Source organism: Drosophila guanche, unplaced genomic scaffold (genome assembly GCF_900245975.1).
Source record: "Drosophila guanche unplaced genomic scaffold, DGUA_6, whole genome shotgun sequence".
Lineage (NCBI taxonomy): Eukaryota > Metazoa > Arthropoda > Insecta > Diptera > Drosophilidae > Drosophila > Drosophila guanche.
In genome coordinates this window covers 1143118-1157777 of record NW_022995754.1, presented here as the reverse complement: position 1 = coordinate 1157777, position 14660 = coordinate 1143118, and the positions used below count along the sequence as shown (strand labels likewise).

At 49.6% G+C, this 14660-nt stretch overlaps 6 protein-coding genes across 6 annotated transcripts; 2 read left to right on the top strand and 4 right to left on the bottom strand.

The window, feature by feature from the left end:
- Positions 1 to 34: 34 nt before the first annotated feature.
- Positions 35 to 2255, bottom strand: LOC117589168 (actin-related protein 3). Its single transcript, XM_034280877.1, has 6 exons — positions 2045 to 2255; positions 1768 to 1948; positions 1389 to 1703; positions 743 to 1279; positions 601 to 684; positions 35 to 537 (listed from the first exon to the last, which is right to left on the bottom strand). The coding sequence occupies exons 1-6, from the start codon at positions 2086 to 2088 to the stop codon at positions 442 to 444; spliced, it is 1257 nt and encodes a 418-aa protein (XP_034136768.1). The 5' UTR covers positions 2089 to 2255; the 3' UTR covers positions 35 to 441.
- Positions 2256 to 2557: 302 nt separating this feature from the next.
- Positions 2558 to 7840, top strand: LOC117589012 (importin-7). The gene is made up of 10 exons (XM_034280632.1): positions 2558 to 2904; positions 3875 to 4110; positions 4178 to 4675; positions 4737 to 4913; positions 4975 to 5120; positions 5180 to 5977; positions 6049 to 6272; positions 6338 to 6648; positions 6711 to 7183; positions 7247 to 7840. The coding sequence occupies exons 1-10, from the start codon at positions 2815 to 2817 to the stop codon at positions 7441 to 7443; spliced, it is 3150 nt and encodes a 1049-aa protein (XP_034136523.1). The 5' UTR covers positions 2558 to 2814; the 3' UTR covers positions 7444 to 7840.
- A 378-nt stretch (positions 7841 to 8218) lies between these two features.
- On the top strand, positions 8219 to 9999 carry LOC117589309 (lariat debranching enzyme). Its single transcript, XM_034281107.1, has 2 exons — positions 8219 to 8472; positions 8534 to 9999. The coding sequence occupies exons 1-2, from the start codon at positions 8276 to 8278 to the stop codon at positions 9969 to 9971; spliced, it is 1635 nt and encodes a 544-aa protein (XP_034136998.1). The 5' UTR covers positions 8219 to 8275; the 3' UTR covers positions 9972 to 9999.
- Positions 10000 to 10012: 13 nt separating this feature from the next.
- On the bottom strand, positions 10013 to 11024 carry LOC117589312 (2-aminoethanethiol dioxygenase). Its single transcript, XM_034281110.1, has one exon. It carries the CDS (start codon positions 10847 to 10849, stop codon positions 10109 to 10111), a length of 741 nt encoding a protein of 246 aa, XP_034137001.1. The 5' UTR covers positions 10850 to 11024; the 3' UTR covers positions 10013 to 10108.
- Positions 11025 to 11072: 48 nt separating this feature from the next.
- Positions 11073 to 11660, bottom strand: LOC117589313. Its single transcript, XM_034281111.1, has 2 exons — positions 11599 to 11660; positions 11073 to 11543 (listed from the first exon to the last, which is right to left on the bottom strand). Exon 2 carries the CDS (start codon positions 11541 to 11543, stop codon positions 11154 to 11156), a length of 390 nt encoding a protein of 129 aa, XP_034137002.1. The 5' UTR covers positions 11599 to 11660; the 3' UTR covers positions 11073 to 11153.
- An 82-nt stretch (positions 11661 to 11742) lies between these two features.
- LOC117589308 (SUMO-activating enzyme subunit 2) lies at positions 11743 to 14267 on the bottom strand. The gene is made up of 4 exons (XM_034281106.1): positions 14009 to 14267; positions 13791 to 13945; positions 13448 to 13735; positions 11743 to 13393 (listed from the first exon to the last, which is right to left on the bottom strand). The coding sequence occupies exons 1-4, from the start codon at positions 14150 to 14152 to the stop codon at positions 11875 to 11877; spliced, it is 2106 nt and encodes a 701-aa protein (XP_034136997.1). The 5' UTR covers positions 14153 to 14267; the 3' UTR covers positions 11743 to 11874.
- Between the last annotated feature and the right edge of the window lie 393 nt (positions 14268 to 14660).

Sequence of the window (14660 nt, the reverse complement as noted above, 5' to 3'; positions counted from 1 at the left end):
ATATCATTATTTTTCCTTTTGTTTTCTTTTCTCATTCAGTTTTGTCTTTTCTGTAAACCTTTTTTGTTTCGCTTCGCAGTTATTGCATTTATAAATAGTAATTACTATGACAAGTACAGCGATCTTTTCCATATATAAGAGTGAAGTTTATAGAGCAAGGGAGCTGGGGGGGGGGATATGTGTTTGTGATAGACACACATTACCTTATAGAGTAGCAAACGTTTAACTGGCAGACATTGGAGTTGTTGTTTTAAGCTTAGAATTAGAGCGAAAACTTAGAAAACTTTACACAATTCGTAGACACAATTTAAATGCTAAACACATAAAGGGGGATGGCTAATACTTTAGCTTGTGGAATACATCATTATCAAAGCAAAACAGAATCAAATCTATAATTGAAATCATTAAATAATAACCGCTGCTGGTTCGGATCAGATCAAATTATGTCATGGTGCCAAAGACGGGATTGTGACGACAAATGCTGGGACCATACTCCTCGTAGGCGGCCTTTGTATGACAAACCTGATAGAACTCGGGCTGTAAGTAGAGGTAGAACAGTAAACATTAAAAGAACTCTTGCCGCTGGCGTTTCTAGCTCACCGTTGAGGCCAACATGCTGCCGCCAAACCACACTGCATACCGCTGCATGTGATGCGTAATCACTTGAACATCAATTGGTTTTGGCTGTGGAAATACAAATCTCAGATTATGACTCATTCGCGAGAGGGAGATTATGACTAACCTTAATGCGTCCCTCCGACAAGTTCTCGCTGATGCGTAGGCGCGTGTCCACCGATCGCTTGATGTCGCGCTGCAGACGCCTACCAAAGTCCTTGAACATGGTGGAGCCACCGCTGAGGACAATGTTGTTGTACAGCGGACGCCTCACATCGATGGGGCAGTTCTGTATAACATTGTCGACAATCTCGGAGAGCGGTATGGTAAAGTCGGGATTCGAGAACTCGGGATGGAAGAAGATCTCGGGCCCCAGGAAGCGTTCGTAGCCGACATCGACATTGAAGGGGGACTTGGTGACCGTGTTGACGCCCGAAAAGTTGCGTATCCATTTACTTGGCTCTGAGTCGTACTTGGCAAACTCTTTGGCAATGTCGGGGCAGATGTAGCAGTGCTTCTCTTTGATCGCTTTGGCAGTTTCGAGGCTTTGTTCGGGCGGTATGCCCACCTCCCGTTCACGCAGCAAACTCTGGATAAACGATGTGATATTACGTCCAGCAATTGGAATGTGCTTGATGCAGGAGCCAATAACGTAGCCCTCAGCCTAAGAAAAGAGAGAGACATGGGTGTGTAAATGCTTCGGTTTTTTGTTGTTTCTTCCAACAGAAAATATTTGCTGATAAGATATGGACATGGGCGGGCGCTGTATTTACCACTGGTATGACGTGCGTCACTCCATCGCCACTGTCCACCACAATGCCGGTGAGGGTGCGCTCCTCGGCGGATCTGGAAGCCCAACTGGCGGCCAACGCCAGCACCGCCTGCACTGCGATATACAGGCCAGGAACATTGAATGTTTCGAACATTATTTCCGCCGTATACTCCCGGTTCTCGGGCGTATTTAGGGGCGGCTCAGTCAGCAGGAAGTAGTGATCCTCGGGCTCCGCTCTCAAGTACTTGAAAATGCACTGCTCCAGGAAGCGCTCCATTAAGTCCCAGTCCTCCACCAGACCATGACGCACCGGGTACTGCAGAGGCGATAATAAAATTGTAAAAAATTCTACCGATAGTCTTATCAGTGCCGCTGCATACTTTGATGGAGTAACCAGTGGCATCGAAGGCTTCATCGCCAATGAAAAAGTCCAGGTCCTCTATGCCCTTTGTAATGCGCCGCGTATTGGTGTCGCCTACGCGGGCCGACTCCTTGATGGCTATGGCCGAGGGGATAATGAACTGCGGCTCCTTGTTGCCAGCAAATCCCATCTTTGAGTAGCTGCAAACGTAAACATCGGAATCAGACAGACGACCTATTTATTTTTTTTCCAATTGGAGACCGACCCCCGCAGGCTGCGGCGGCGACGAAACTTACCCGGTGCCCACATCGATTACGCATGCCGGTAGCCTGCCTGTCATTGTCGCTGATGTTTGTGCTTGTGTTTCTATCAAACAGGCTGAATTCAACTATTAGCTCACGACTAACACCAATTTAAATCCGTTTCTCTGGCTAATAAACACTAAATTTTATATATTTTCAACCACACCTCCGCCAAACGATGTGTCACTTTAGTGTGACCTTTATCAACAAAGTATACCGTCTGACCATTGCAAATATACGGAAATATACCGTAAATATACCGACCCATCTTGCCGGAAATTGATTCATCCATCTGATCAAAATAGATGTTCGGTGCAGAAAGTCCTAAATATCTAGTAATAGTAAACCTTATATAAAAATCAGCGAACATGATTTCCCATCGAAAAAACAGAACGTGTGTCCATTGTCGACCAGCGGAGTTTGGCAATCATTTCGGTATATTTCCGAGGGAGCAGCAGTATATTCCATTGCGTATTCCGCGGTCCCACTGTTCCCTATACACGCTCGTCTCGCAAATTTCGGCGGTGTGTGTGTGGCCGTCATAGCCTTTTCCACGTTTTTCCTTATTGCTATATAGGGTGCATATATCTGCAATTAGGCCCTTGCCGTGGCGTTGTGTGGCAATTTGTTAAACAAATAGAGCAACTCGCGGGTGCTTTGTGGGCGCATTGGTTCTTTGCAAAGGAGCAGCAGCGACCGGCAAATCGTGCATTCAATAGGAAATAAGCAAGAGCGAGAGAGAGGCGACCAACGACTAGGCGAAAATGGAGGCACAAAAACTCACGGAACTGTTGCGCGCAACTATTGATCCGAATCCCGAGCAGCGCAAGGCCGCCGAGGATCAACTGGCCCAGGTATGTCCTTAATTCTGAATCCTCCCTCCCCCCTGCAGCGCGACAAACAAATGCAAAATACCTTTGCGAATGGCGCCATCGTCGAAAACCATGTGCTTTTTTAATTGTTCGCTTTTAACCTCCCATCCCATCCCTCTCTTTCTATCATTGCACTGCACATTGATATGTATGTGTGTGCGTGTGTCAGTATCTCCATGTGTGTGTGTGGTTGTGGGTGTAGCGGGTGAAATGGGGCCTCTCCCTCCACCAACAGTAAAATGATATCGGTCGAAGGAGAAAGGGCAACTTTATTGGTTTTAACAATCATCTATCAATAACCTTCTGGCAGGCAGGGGAGTTCCACCGCGCCCATTGCCTGCACCGCAACAAGTAATTTTTCCCCCGATTTCATGTATGGCAACCATAGCCAGGCTCCAGCCTGGTACTGTGGGTGTGGAATGTGTTTTATCCGTTACATTTTGAAGTCTATTTTGCACTCTTACGCAATCAAATTTCCAGATTAAACGAGTTTCCAGCTTGCAGAGCGGAATCTTAATTAGAGACATTTTCATTTGACATCAATTATCCAATTGCTTTGGCTCCACTGTTCCATGGGCATGCTCATTAAAACTGAGTCAGCATCTAACGATTTGCATGCTAGTCCCTCCCACCACCCCCTAACTCGTAATTGTATTGGTTAATTAACTTTATCAGCATTTATGGGAAATTGTCGTCGAGCCACTGGCGGCTCGGCGGCTCTGCTGCCTCTCTGCCCATATTCATTGGAGGATTGCGAACAGAATTTAAAGTGGTGGCTCGGCTCGGGTCGGCCGGCGGGTGCCATCGATACGGCATTGGGATTGCTTAACCCATTGTGGCCCGCATTACTCATCCCGCCCCACCAATGCCAGCGCCAACAGCTGTGTAAACAAATCAAGGAAAATGGGGAAAATAATTTACATTTGATTTTCATTGAATTTCTCTTTCGCAGATACACAAAATCATTGGATTTGTGCCCACCATACTTCAGATTGTTATGCAAACGACACTGGAGCAGCCGGTGCGGCAGGCGGGCGCGGTCTACTTGAAGAATCTGATCAACAGCAGCTGGTCGGACCCTGAGGCAAAGCCGGGTGAGCCCATACCATTCTCCATACACGAACAGGATCGGGCCATGATCCGTGGCACCATTGTGGATGCCATTGTGCATGCCCCCGAATTGATCAGGTAAGCAAGAGGCTCGTAGGGCTTTTCCTCCTGACTAACTTTCGGCTTTGTTTTGTTCTCTCTTCAGGGTTCAGCTTTCCGTCTGCGTTAATCACATCATCAAGAACGACTTCCCCGGTCGCTGGCCCCAGGTGGTGGACAACATCAGCATCTATCTGCAGAACCAGGATCTGAATGGCTGGAATGGAGCGCTGCTCACCATGTACCAGCTGGTGAAGACGTACGAGTACAAGCGATCCGAGGAACGGACACCGCTCAACGAGGCCATGAATCTGCTGCTGCCGATGATCTATCAGCTGATAATCAGGCTGCTCAACGAGCAGTCAGAGCAGTCGGTTCTCCTCCAGAAACAAATACTCAAGATCTACTACGCCCTCACGCAGTACAGCCTGCCGCTGGATCTCATCACCAAGGAGATATTCTCGCAGTGGATGGAGATCTGTCGCCAGATAGCGGATCGCGAGGTGCCCGATTGCTCGCACCTGGACGAGGACGAACGCACCGAATTCCCCTATTGGAAGACCAAGAAGTGGTCCCTACACATCATGGTCCGAATGTTCGAACGGTGCGTTGAACTACGTCCCAAAGGAACCTAATTATTGTTACTCTCTTCATTCATTTTGTAGCTATGGCAGTCCCAGCAATGTGGTTAGTGAAAAGTACCAAAAATTCGCTGAATGGTATTTGCCGACCTTCAGCCAAGGTGTTCTGGAGGTGCTCCTAAAGATCCTCGATCAGTACCGCAATAGAGTCTACGTCTCGCCGCGTGTCCTCACCGATGTGCTGAACTATCTCAAGAATGCGTTAGGATCCATGACTTTCTGCTTCTCTTTTTGACTTGCTCTAATAATTTCCTGTTTGCAGCGTTAGCCACGCGTACACCTGGAAGCTGATCAAGCCACATATGGTGGCTGTCATACAGGATGTCATCTTTCCCATTATGTCCTTCACGGACTCCGATCAGGAGCTGTGGGAGAGCGATCCCTATGAGTACATTCGCTTGAAGTTTGGTAGGCAGAGAAAACGAATCCCATTCAATCTCTGTGGCTAACTTTGTTTCCTTTTGCAGATATTTTCGAGGATTATGCTACACCCGTGCCGGCTGCCCAATCGCTGCTGCACTCCGTCTGCAAGAAGCGGAAGGGTGTCCTGCCCAAGGCCATGGCCACAATTATGCAAATTATCACCTCTCAGCAGGCGGACAACAAGCAAAAGGACGGAGCCCTGCACATGATCGGCACCCTGGCCGATGTGCTGCTGAAGAAGGCTCTGTACCGGGACCAGGTGGAGTCCATGCTGACGACGTACGTTTTCCCCGAGTTCCAGAATCCCGCTGGACATATGAGGGCGCGTGCCTGCTGGGTGCTGCACTATTTCTGCGATGTGCAGATCAAGAATCCGCAGGTGCTGGCTGAGATCATGCGACTAACGACTAACGCTCTGCTAACGGACAAGGAGCTGCCCGTGAAAGTGGAGGCTGCCATTGGGCTGCAGATGTTCCTATCGTCGCAGGACGACGCGCCGCCCTATGTGGAGGCGCAGATCAAGGAAATCACCAAGGAGCTGCTGACCATCATCCGAGAAACGGAGAACGAGGACCTAACGAATGTCATGCAAAAGATCGTCTGCACCTTCACCACGCAGCTGCTGCCGGTGGCCACCGAGATCTGCCAGCACTTGGCCACCACTTTCAGCCAGGTGCTCGAGTCGGAGGAGGGTTCCGATGAGAAGGCCATCACCGCCATGAGTCTGCTCAACACAATCGAAACCCTGCTGAGTGTGATGGAGGAGCATCCCGAAGTGCTGCTCAATCTGCATCCCATTGTCATCAATGTGGTGGGTCACATATTCCAGCATAACATAACCGGTAGGAGAGAGGGAGAGCTCTGCTAAGAGTCAAAATAGGGACTGATTTCTAACCTTTATTTTCCCACACAGACTTCTATGAGGAAACTTTCTCGCTGGTTTACGATCTGACGTGCAAGGCCATCTCCCCGGAAATGTGGCAAATGCTCGAGCTTATCTATCAGGTATTCAAGAAGGATGGCATCGATTACTTCATCGACATTATGCCAGCACTGCATAACTATGTGACAGTGGATACACCAGCCTTCCTTTCCAATCCCAACCGTCTGCTGGCCATACTCGACATGTGCAAAACGGTACAGAGAAATAGCTCCCAAATCGAACCTTTTTCATTACAATTCTGTTCTCTCTCCCTCGATAGATGCTCACTGGTAATCCTGGCGAGGATCCAGAGTGCCATGCGGCCAAACTGATGGAGGTCATCATTCTGCAGTGCAAGGGACAAATCGATTCGGTGATACACATGTTCGTGGAGCTGGCATTGTCGCGGCTTACGCGTGAGGTTCAGTCCTCGGAGCTGCGCACCATGTGCCTGCAGGTTGTTATTGCGGCGTTGTACTACAATCCTCAGCTGCTGCTCACCATTCTGGACAAGATGTCGCAGCCGAATAACGAGCCAATTAGTTCGCATTTCATCAAGCAATGGCTGCACGACACCGACTGTTTCCTGGGGTAAGACTGTGGTCCCGCCTTTGTGTGTGTTTCCTGTTTAACCGCCAGTATTCCTTTTGCAGCATTCACGATCGCAAGTTGTGTGTCCTGGGACTGTGTACGCTCATCTCGCTGGGCGATGCCAAGCCGCAGGTGCTGAGTGAGGTGGCTGTCGAGATTGTGCCCTCGTTGATACTGCTCTTCGATGGCTTGAAGAGAGCCTACGAGTCGCGGGCACAGGAGGACGAAGAGGAGGAGGAGGAGGAGGATGGCGATGACTGTGAGGAGGCTCTGTCCAGCGATGAGGACGACATGGACGAAATGGCGCCCAACTACTTGGACAAGCTGGCTGAGTTCACCAAAGCGAAAGCGGGTGAGGCTGGCTTTGAGGTCAAGGCGGAGGTCAAAGATGATGATGATGAGTCGAACGATGATGCTGAGGAGTCTGTGGAGGACCTCAACGAGACGGGTCTCGAGACATTCACGACGCCAATTGATGACGAGGAGAACGATAGCGCAATCGATGAATATTGGACGTTTAAGGAAGTTATCACAGGTTCGTTTTCTAGATGATTCTGCCACAGAGATTTATCTTTACTGACTCCTGTGTTTCCCTTAGCACTTTCTGCCCAAGATCAGGCCTGGTATGCGCTGCTGACGTCAAACCTTACACCTGAACAGGCAAGGGCGCTGCAGGATGTGGTCGTGACCGCCGATCAGCGAAAGGCGGCCAAGGAATCGAAGTTGATCGAGAAGCAGGGCGGCTTCGCCTTCCCCCAGACAACAGTTCCCTCATCCTTCAAGTTCGGCTCCTAATTGAAGTGAAATTGACGCCACCCAACCAGAGACTTGGTTCGGTTTCTGACTTGATCGTTTCTCATATTCTTTCCAAAAACGAAAACAAAAAAAAAACAAAAAACACTAAAAACAAAACCCACAAACTAAAACACTGAATTAGGGCATGATGATTATAGCTTTAAGGCATTCTCTTGGTTTCCGTAGTACATTCTGTGTACTAAGCAGCATGCGCTGCCGCTGCGACAGTCCCCCGCCCCCTCCCTCGTACCGGGATAATCGCATATATTTATTGTAGATGTATATTTTTACTGTCTATTTCTTGGCAACTCCATGCCAACTAAATTATGATAACTTAAGTCGAAAAAAAGAGTCCACACTGTAAATCTTTGTATGTAAACGAAACGAGACAAAAGAAGACGAGGAAATCTCATCAAATGAGATTGTACGAACACCCCCGTCGTACGTCCCCCTACCAAGAACTCCGAAACAAATGGTCAGAGAATGATAATTCAACGCAGAGCATTTCACTTACATTTTCCTTACACACACACACAAAAACACACATTACGCGTATATTATGTAAATGGATCGATATTTTTGAAAAATAAAATCATTTTTAACGTTTGAAGTTGAAGGTAAATAAATTTAAATGTTTGCTGCTTTGACCGCCAACAAATAGAAAAAGAAAGCCAAAATGTCAACACCGGTAAGAGTGCTGTAGGTCGCCAAATGCATGACACTGCTGTTCCGGGTGATTTATGGTATATTTTGAGAATGCGGTATATTTGATCCGCGGTCACACTGACTATTATTGTTTACAAACCAAAATAACAATAATTTAAAGAAAAACATGAAGATAGCGATAGAAGGATGTGCGCACGGTGAACTGGATCGCATCTACGACACAATAGCATGCATTGAGAAGGAGAGCAACACAAAGATCGATCTGCTGCTATGCTGCGGCGACTTTCAGTCCACTCGCAATCTGGAGGATCTGCAAACGATGGCTGTACCGAAAAAGTACCTGGATATATGCACATTTTACAAGTGAGTAGCAACGAAAGTGCACTTTATATACCATTTATAACGTTCCCAAATGTCTTTTCAGATATTACAGCGGTGAGTGCGTAGCTCCCGTGCTGACCATTTTCATTGGCGGCAACCACGAGGCTTCGAACTATCTGCAGGAGCTGCCCTACGGCGGCTGGGTGGCCCCAAACATATACTACCTGGGCTATGCGGGAGTGGTCAATGTGAATGGCGTTCGCATTGCAGGCATCAGCGGCATCTTCAAGGGTCACGACTTCCTGCGCGGCCATCACGAGTTCCCGCCCTACACAGAGTCCACGTGCCGCAGTGTCTACCACGTGCGCCAGCTGGAGGTGTTCCGGCTGAAGCAGCTTTCGGGAAAGATCGACATCTTTCTGTCGCACGACTGGCCCACCGGCATCTACGAGTACGGCAACAAGGCCCAGCTGCTGCGGAAGAAGCCTTACTTTGCGGCAGACATGGAGAGCGGACAGCTGGGGAGTCGGCCGCTGGAGGAGCTGCTGAAGGTGGTGCAGCCATCCTACTGGTTCGCCGCACACTTGCATTGTAAATTTGCCGCCCTAGTGCCACACTGCAGCAGCAAAGTCCCAAGCAAAGGGGGTGACGGCGCTTCGAGCAGCAGCAGCAGCAGTGAGAGCGAAGATGAGGCGGAGGGTTCCACTCGAGCCTCGAGGCTGCCACCCAAACCGGTGGCTGTGACAAAGTTTCTTGCTCTGGACAAGTGCCTGCCACGACGAGCATTCCTCCAAGTGCTGGACATACCCAGCGAATCGACTGAAGGCGCGAGACCCACATTCGAGTACGATGCCGAGTGGCTGGCCATCCTGCAGAGCACAAATCATCTCATTTCGGTGAAGGAGAACTACTACTACCTGCCGGGCAAGAAGGCGGGCGCCATCACAGAGCGCTTTGATTTCACACCCACCGACGAGGAGCTGTCCGCGCTGAGCGCCAAATTCCAGAGCCTCACGATACCGGAGAACTTCCAGCGCACGGTGCCTGCCTTCGATCCGCAGCAGCAGCGCAACTACAAGCACCAGGCCGTGGGTCAGCCCAAGGCGCAGCTCAACCCGCAGAGCAACGAATTCTGTGCCGTCTTGGGCGTGGATGATCCACTCTGTCTGGCACTGCTGGCTAATGGCAAGGATCTGCCAGAAGTTGCAGTCGCAGACGTGGCGAAAAAGCCAGAGGAAACCATTGAGTTGGAGGCTGAAGAACCCATCGGAGAGAGCGCCTGCTCACCTCCACCGACTGAGCCAACTGAGCTGGTGGCACCCATCAAACGTAAACTGAACCTGTCCCTGCCAGCGCCGACTGTTACAGCTGTAAAAGATGACAACGTGATAGAGCTGCCCGAGGAAGATGAGCAGGAAGTGGCGCACGCAGAGACGACAGTCGAGGAAGCCATACCTCAGCCAGCGCCCGGCAGTCCGCCCAGCATCAAGAAGCTGAAGCGTCGCAACCAAAACATCTATCAAGCCGCAGACGATGAATAAATTCCCATCTGGGTATCCCGCCAAGAAACATGTTCCGTGACTGCGGAATGAACTTAAAAACAAAAGAGGGGGGCAAAATTTATTGAAATAACACAGAAAATGCTTGCTAGCTTGGGGTCCAGGGTCCACACTGCGCTTCACTGCGTCTCTGGCACGTTCTCGGCATAGGCTTCGTCCGCGCACTTGAAGGCACATTTCAGCACGGACTTTGGCGTGTCCACCACATCGCAGTAGTAGGTGGGCGGCGAGGGGATGCAGTGTAGCTGGAGTTGACCCGCTTCCACCAAGGGCTGATAGAAGCGGCAGCTGCGTGGGCCATAGAGGGGCATGTCCACGTCGTAGGGCGGACTGAGTATGTCGAAAAAGGCGGCCACACCGCCGCCCGCCTCGGTTATGTGGTGATAGTTTCGCTTGCGTGGCGTGAGCATGGCGCTGGGGCTGTGCTGTGACACCAGGCAGGGCTCCTCGGCATTCACCTTCACCACGACAGGGTCCGTGTCGTAGTGCAGCGGCTCATCGGGCCCCAGCTGCTGTGTGTAGCTTTGGACGAGCAGCTGGCCCCAGATGCAGCGCAGCAGGCCGAACATCATGGGATGATCGTGCAGGGGAATGGAGCTGGAGCCGCGCACAATGAACAGGCTCATGGAGAAGCGCTCGTCCTCGAAGATGTGCATGTAGCTGCAGGGCGCACGTCCCTGGGCCTGGGACGGCGCCCCCGAGTGGGGCCGGAAGAGGTCCTCCTTGATGTGAAGATCGCGATAGGTGAGCTCGTCTGTTAGCTGCTTCAGCAGCTGCAGATTGGCATTGAAACTGGCGTGGTTGGCCCGATCGAATGTCTTGAAGGCCTGCCGCAGAACATTCATGAAGTGGGTCGTCATATTGCTACCTGATTTGTTGGGTTTTATCAGTAATACACTCGTGTTGGTGCACTGACGTCAGACGTATTTTATCCCTAGCTGCACGTCCGCCCAGTGAGAGTTCGGAAAGCAACGGAATTGGCACCAAGCGACTAAAATTTTTGGGTCGCACGGCTACAAATCATATTGAGATAAACAAAAAGAATTCACAGCTGACATACGACAGTGTTGGGCAATGATTATCTTTCCACGATGGTTAAAATTTGATGTTTTTATTTAAATTTGAAGAAAAAGCTAGTTGTAATAGTGTATAATTGCAGAAGGACTAGAAGCCCCGTTCCTTGGACTGTGTGGCATGTGTCAGTATCCACGACTTGTAGTCGCGTTTCTTCATTGACATTTGCTTGTGGCGCGGATGCGTGGGGCAGATGACATAACCGCGTTCCTGGCGCACCACAATGTAACAATCCTTGCAGCGTCTCTTTAGGCGTCCCTTCACTTTAAACCCGGCAACCTGCTGCAGCAGCGTCGAGGCCGGTGTCAGCAGTCCTGTGGTTGCAACAGGACTTGTGTTGGCCACCAGTTGTATTTGGTTTCTGTTGTACATCGTTCCGGTTGTGTTGACCGTGGGACGCATTAGGACGTGAAAGCCACGTGCGGCACTGAGGCCACTCCACAGACGAGAAGTTTGAAGTAGTTTGCTAGCAAAGGACATCTGAAAATGGGGTTTTCATTGAAATTCCATCAAAATCGTTGGCAAAAACACTCACCTCTTGGCTAAATAAACCCTTGACCGATAACAACAACAATCTTTGATGATTAGCCAGCACTGGTTGCAATCGATAAATTTCTAAGCTTCTGCTAATTTGTGGTTTTAAAATTTCAAGTAGGAATAATACACATACAAATTAGCCTTTAGGTTATTCGCAGTTAAATGTTATTCATAGAATCGGTAGAATGCCTTTTATACAGTTATCTTCCATGGATCTTGTTAGAGTGTATGCTTAAACGGAAATATTCGATTGATTGTGCACTCAATATTGTGTTCAATCAATATTGATGACTTCCAATAGGGGATCGATTTTCAGGTCGGAGGGTTCGATCCTGGAACGCTTGCATTTTGTTGGGCCGGCTTCCTCCTCGTCGGACGAGTCCAGAATCTCTGTGATATCCTCCTCCTCTTCCATAGCTTCGCTGGGCTTGCGCTTGATGGCCGTCTTGGGAGTACTCTCCACGGAAAGGTTATCTGTGGCCACGATCATGACATCCTCATCGTTGTCCTCCTCGATCACCAGACAATCATCGTCGTCGTCGTCTTCTATTTCGGTGGGACGACTACGTTTCGAGGTGGAGGGACCATCATCTGCACCATTCGCTGAACGTTTTCGTTCCTCCTTTGCCTTGGCGGTTTCCTCTTCTGCTGTTTCCTTCTTCGGCTGCTCCTTTGTGGGCTGCAGCTGCTTGGCATCGGCCACCACCTCGAAGAGCGGATCATCTCGCTCTGCATTGAAGTGTGAGATAATTATGCTCAGATTGTAATTCTGATGGAAGTCGTCACAGCTGAGAATAGTGCCGTCAACAACGTTCAGTTCGTGCAGCAGCTTCGAGTCGTTCTCTGTCGTTTCATCCTCCTCCGAGGAGAGCAGAATAGTGGCGGTGCCCATCATATTCACATCTGGATGCAGCATGTTGAGTGTTTTGATCAGCACATCGTCGCGCAGCTCCTTCATATGCACACGCTTCGTGTCGATGCGCAGCGTAATGGCCGGATCTAGGGCGCAGACATAGCAATTGGGATTGGGGCCTGCCAACGAGGCGTCTGGCACGAGGAACTGGCCGCGTGCATTGGGCCGAAGGCGAGCATAGACAGCTTTGCACTGTTCCCATTTGGCTTGCAGCACATTAAAGGTTCGCAGCACAGAGATGCCAGCAGTGATGGCATTTGTTGTGGCAATGGCCGGAATAATATTCCCTGCCATTGACTTGATTTCGAATCTGGACTTGCGCTCAATGTTGAAGATGTAGGAGCGCACGTTGGCGCAGGCGGCCACAAAGTCCATGGCTGGCTGGTCGTCCTTGTCCCAGGAAAGCGTCTCTCCCTCTGCCTCCTGCTTGAGGAAGGCTGCAGCCAGCTCCTTCAGTGCATTGGCAAAGACATGGGCGCACTCCTCCACGGTCCATACCTTGTGATGCTGCCGTGCAAACTCTGGCTGGACATCAGTTGTGCCCTCGGGCACCAGAGTATCCCAGGAGACGGGCACTGGGGGCTTGCGCGACGTCCAGAGATGGGACATTTTTAGCAAGTAGTTGATGTCCTCATCGAAGAACTTGTTGAAGAGCTGCCCGGCATCGTAGTCGCAGTCCTTGGCCCACTGGCGAGTGTTGATGCGCACAACATTGCCATTGGTAGCGTCCTCCTCCTCCTTCTCCTCCATTGGCTTCTTCCCATCACCGTCACCGTCTCCACCTACAGCTGCATCTGCTTCTTGTGGCGGCCCCTGGGCATCAGGATCGGCAGCATCTGGCGAAATGTCTTCATCGTCGACCGATTCGCCAAAAAGTTGACTGAAATGGAGTGGCGTTAGTCTTAGAATTGATTATTGAATGGACTCTACTCACTTGAAGAGATGCTTGGCCCACACAATGCAATGGATGGGCTCCGAGGGAGTGTTGCGGATGGTGCAGCCTGGAAATGTGCGCTGCTTCTCCTTGGGCGTGCACTCGTAGCACTGGGTGAGGCCCCGCTTGATCAGCTCCACCTGTCCATTGTAGCCCGAGGTGCCACTCTCGATCAAAGGAACCTCCGCATTCAGACACATGCGATTCACATGATTGCGGGCGGCACGATTGTCCAGAGCGCTGAGGATCACATCAAACTTCTGGAAGAAGCTGACGCCGTACTGCGAGCTGCAAAGCAACAGTAGAGTACGGAAAAAAATACGAACAATTCATAGACACTTACGCTGTGACGCTGTCATGGTGCGCTATAATCTTTGCATCCGGATTGAAGCTCAATGCACTTTCCCGTGCCACACGGGCCTTTGACTTGCCGACGTGTTCGCGATGAAAGAGAAATTGACGATTGAGATTGCTCAGGTCAATGGTGTCCAGATCGATCTAAATGGAATGGATGAGACCATTAGCAATGCAAAGCATCCACAATATTCCACAGAAACTCACAATTTCAATGTCGTGAAAGCCGCTGAGCACAAGGTTCTTGAGGACCTCGCAGCCTATGCCGCCGGCGCCCACAACCAGCACCTTGGACTTTTTCACCAACTCCTGCAATGTGCCTGGGAGTACACCATCGATAGCGGCAGCCATTTTCTATGCAATAAAGCTTCTTAGTTTGAGAAATATCTTATTTCAACGTGAAAATTTACGATTTTCGAAATTTGCAAGTGACGCTGCCGGCAAGAGTGTTGGAAAGTTCCTAAGTGCAGACTTTTTAGGGATGGACAAATATGAATTGATGCCTTTGGATGCTATCTGCTATGGGATAGCCTGTACTATTTAAAGGCAATAACCTTAAATCTTTTAGTCAAATATATATTTAAAAGCCTTCGTAACATAATGTATCATATCATATCCAGATATCTTAGTAGCTTATATTGTGGAAAATGTATGCATCAGTCGGGTGAAATCATAGTTTCAGGGCTGCGAGCCATAGTTAGCTTTAATATCAAAATTGGGGAATATTAAATCTAGTAATTTCCTACAATGTCATTCGTTTTTTATTTTGGTCGTCCTGGTTCATTTTAGGAATCAACCATCGCGAAGGTCGATACTATCGATGGTCGTTAAATTGTTCAACCATCGATAGTATCGATTT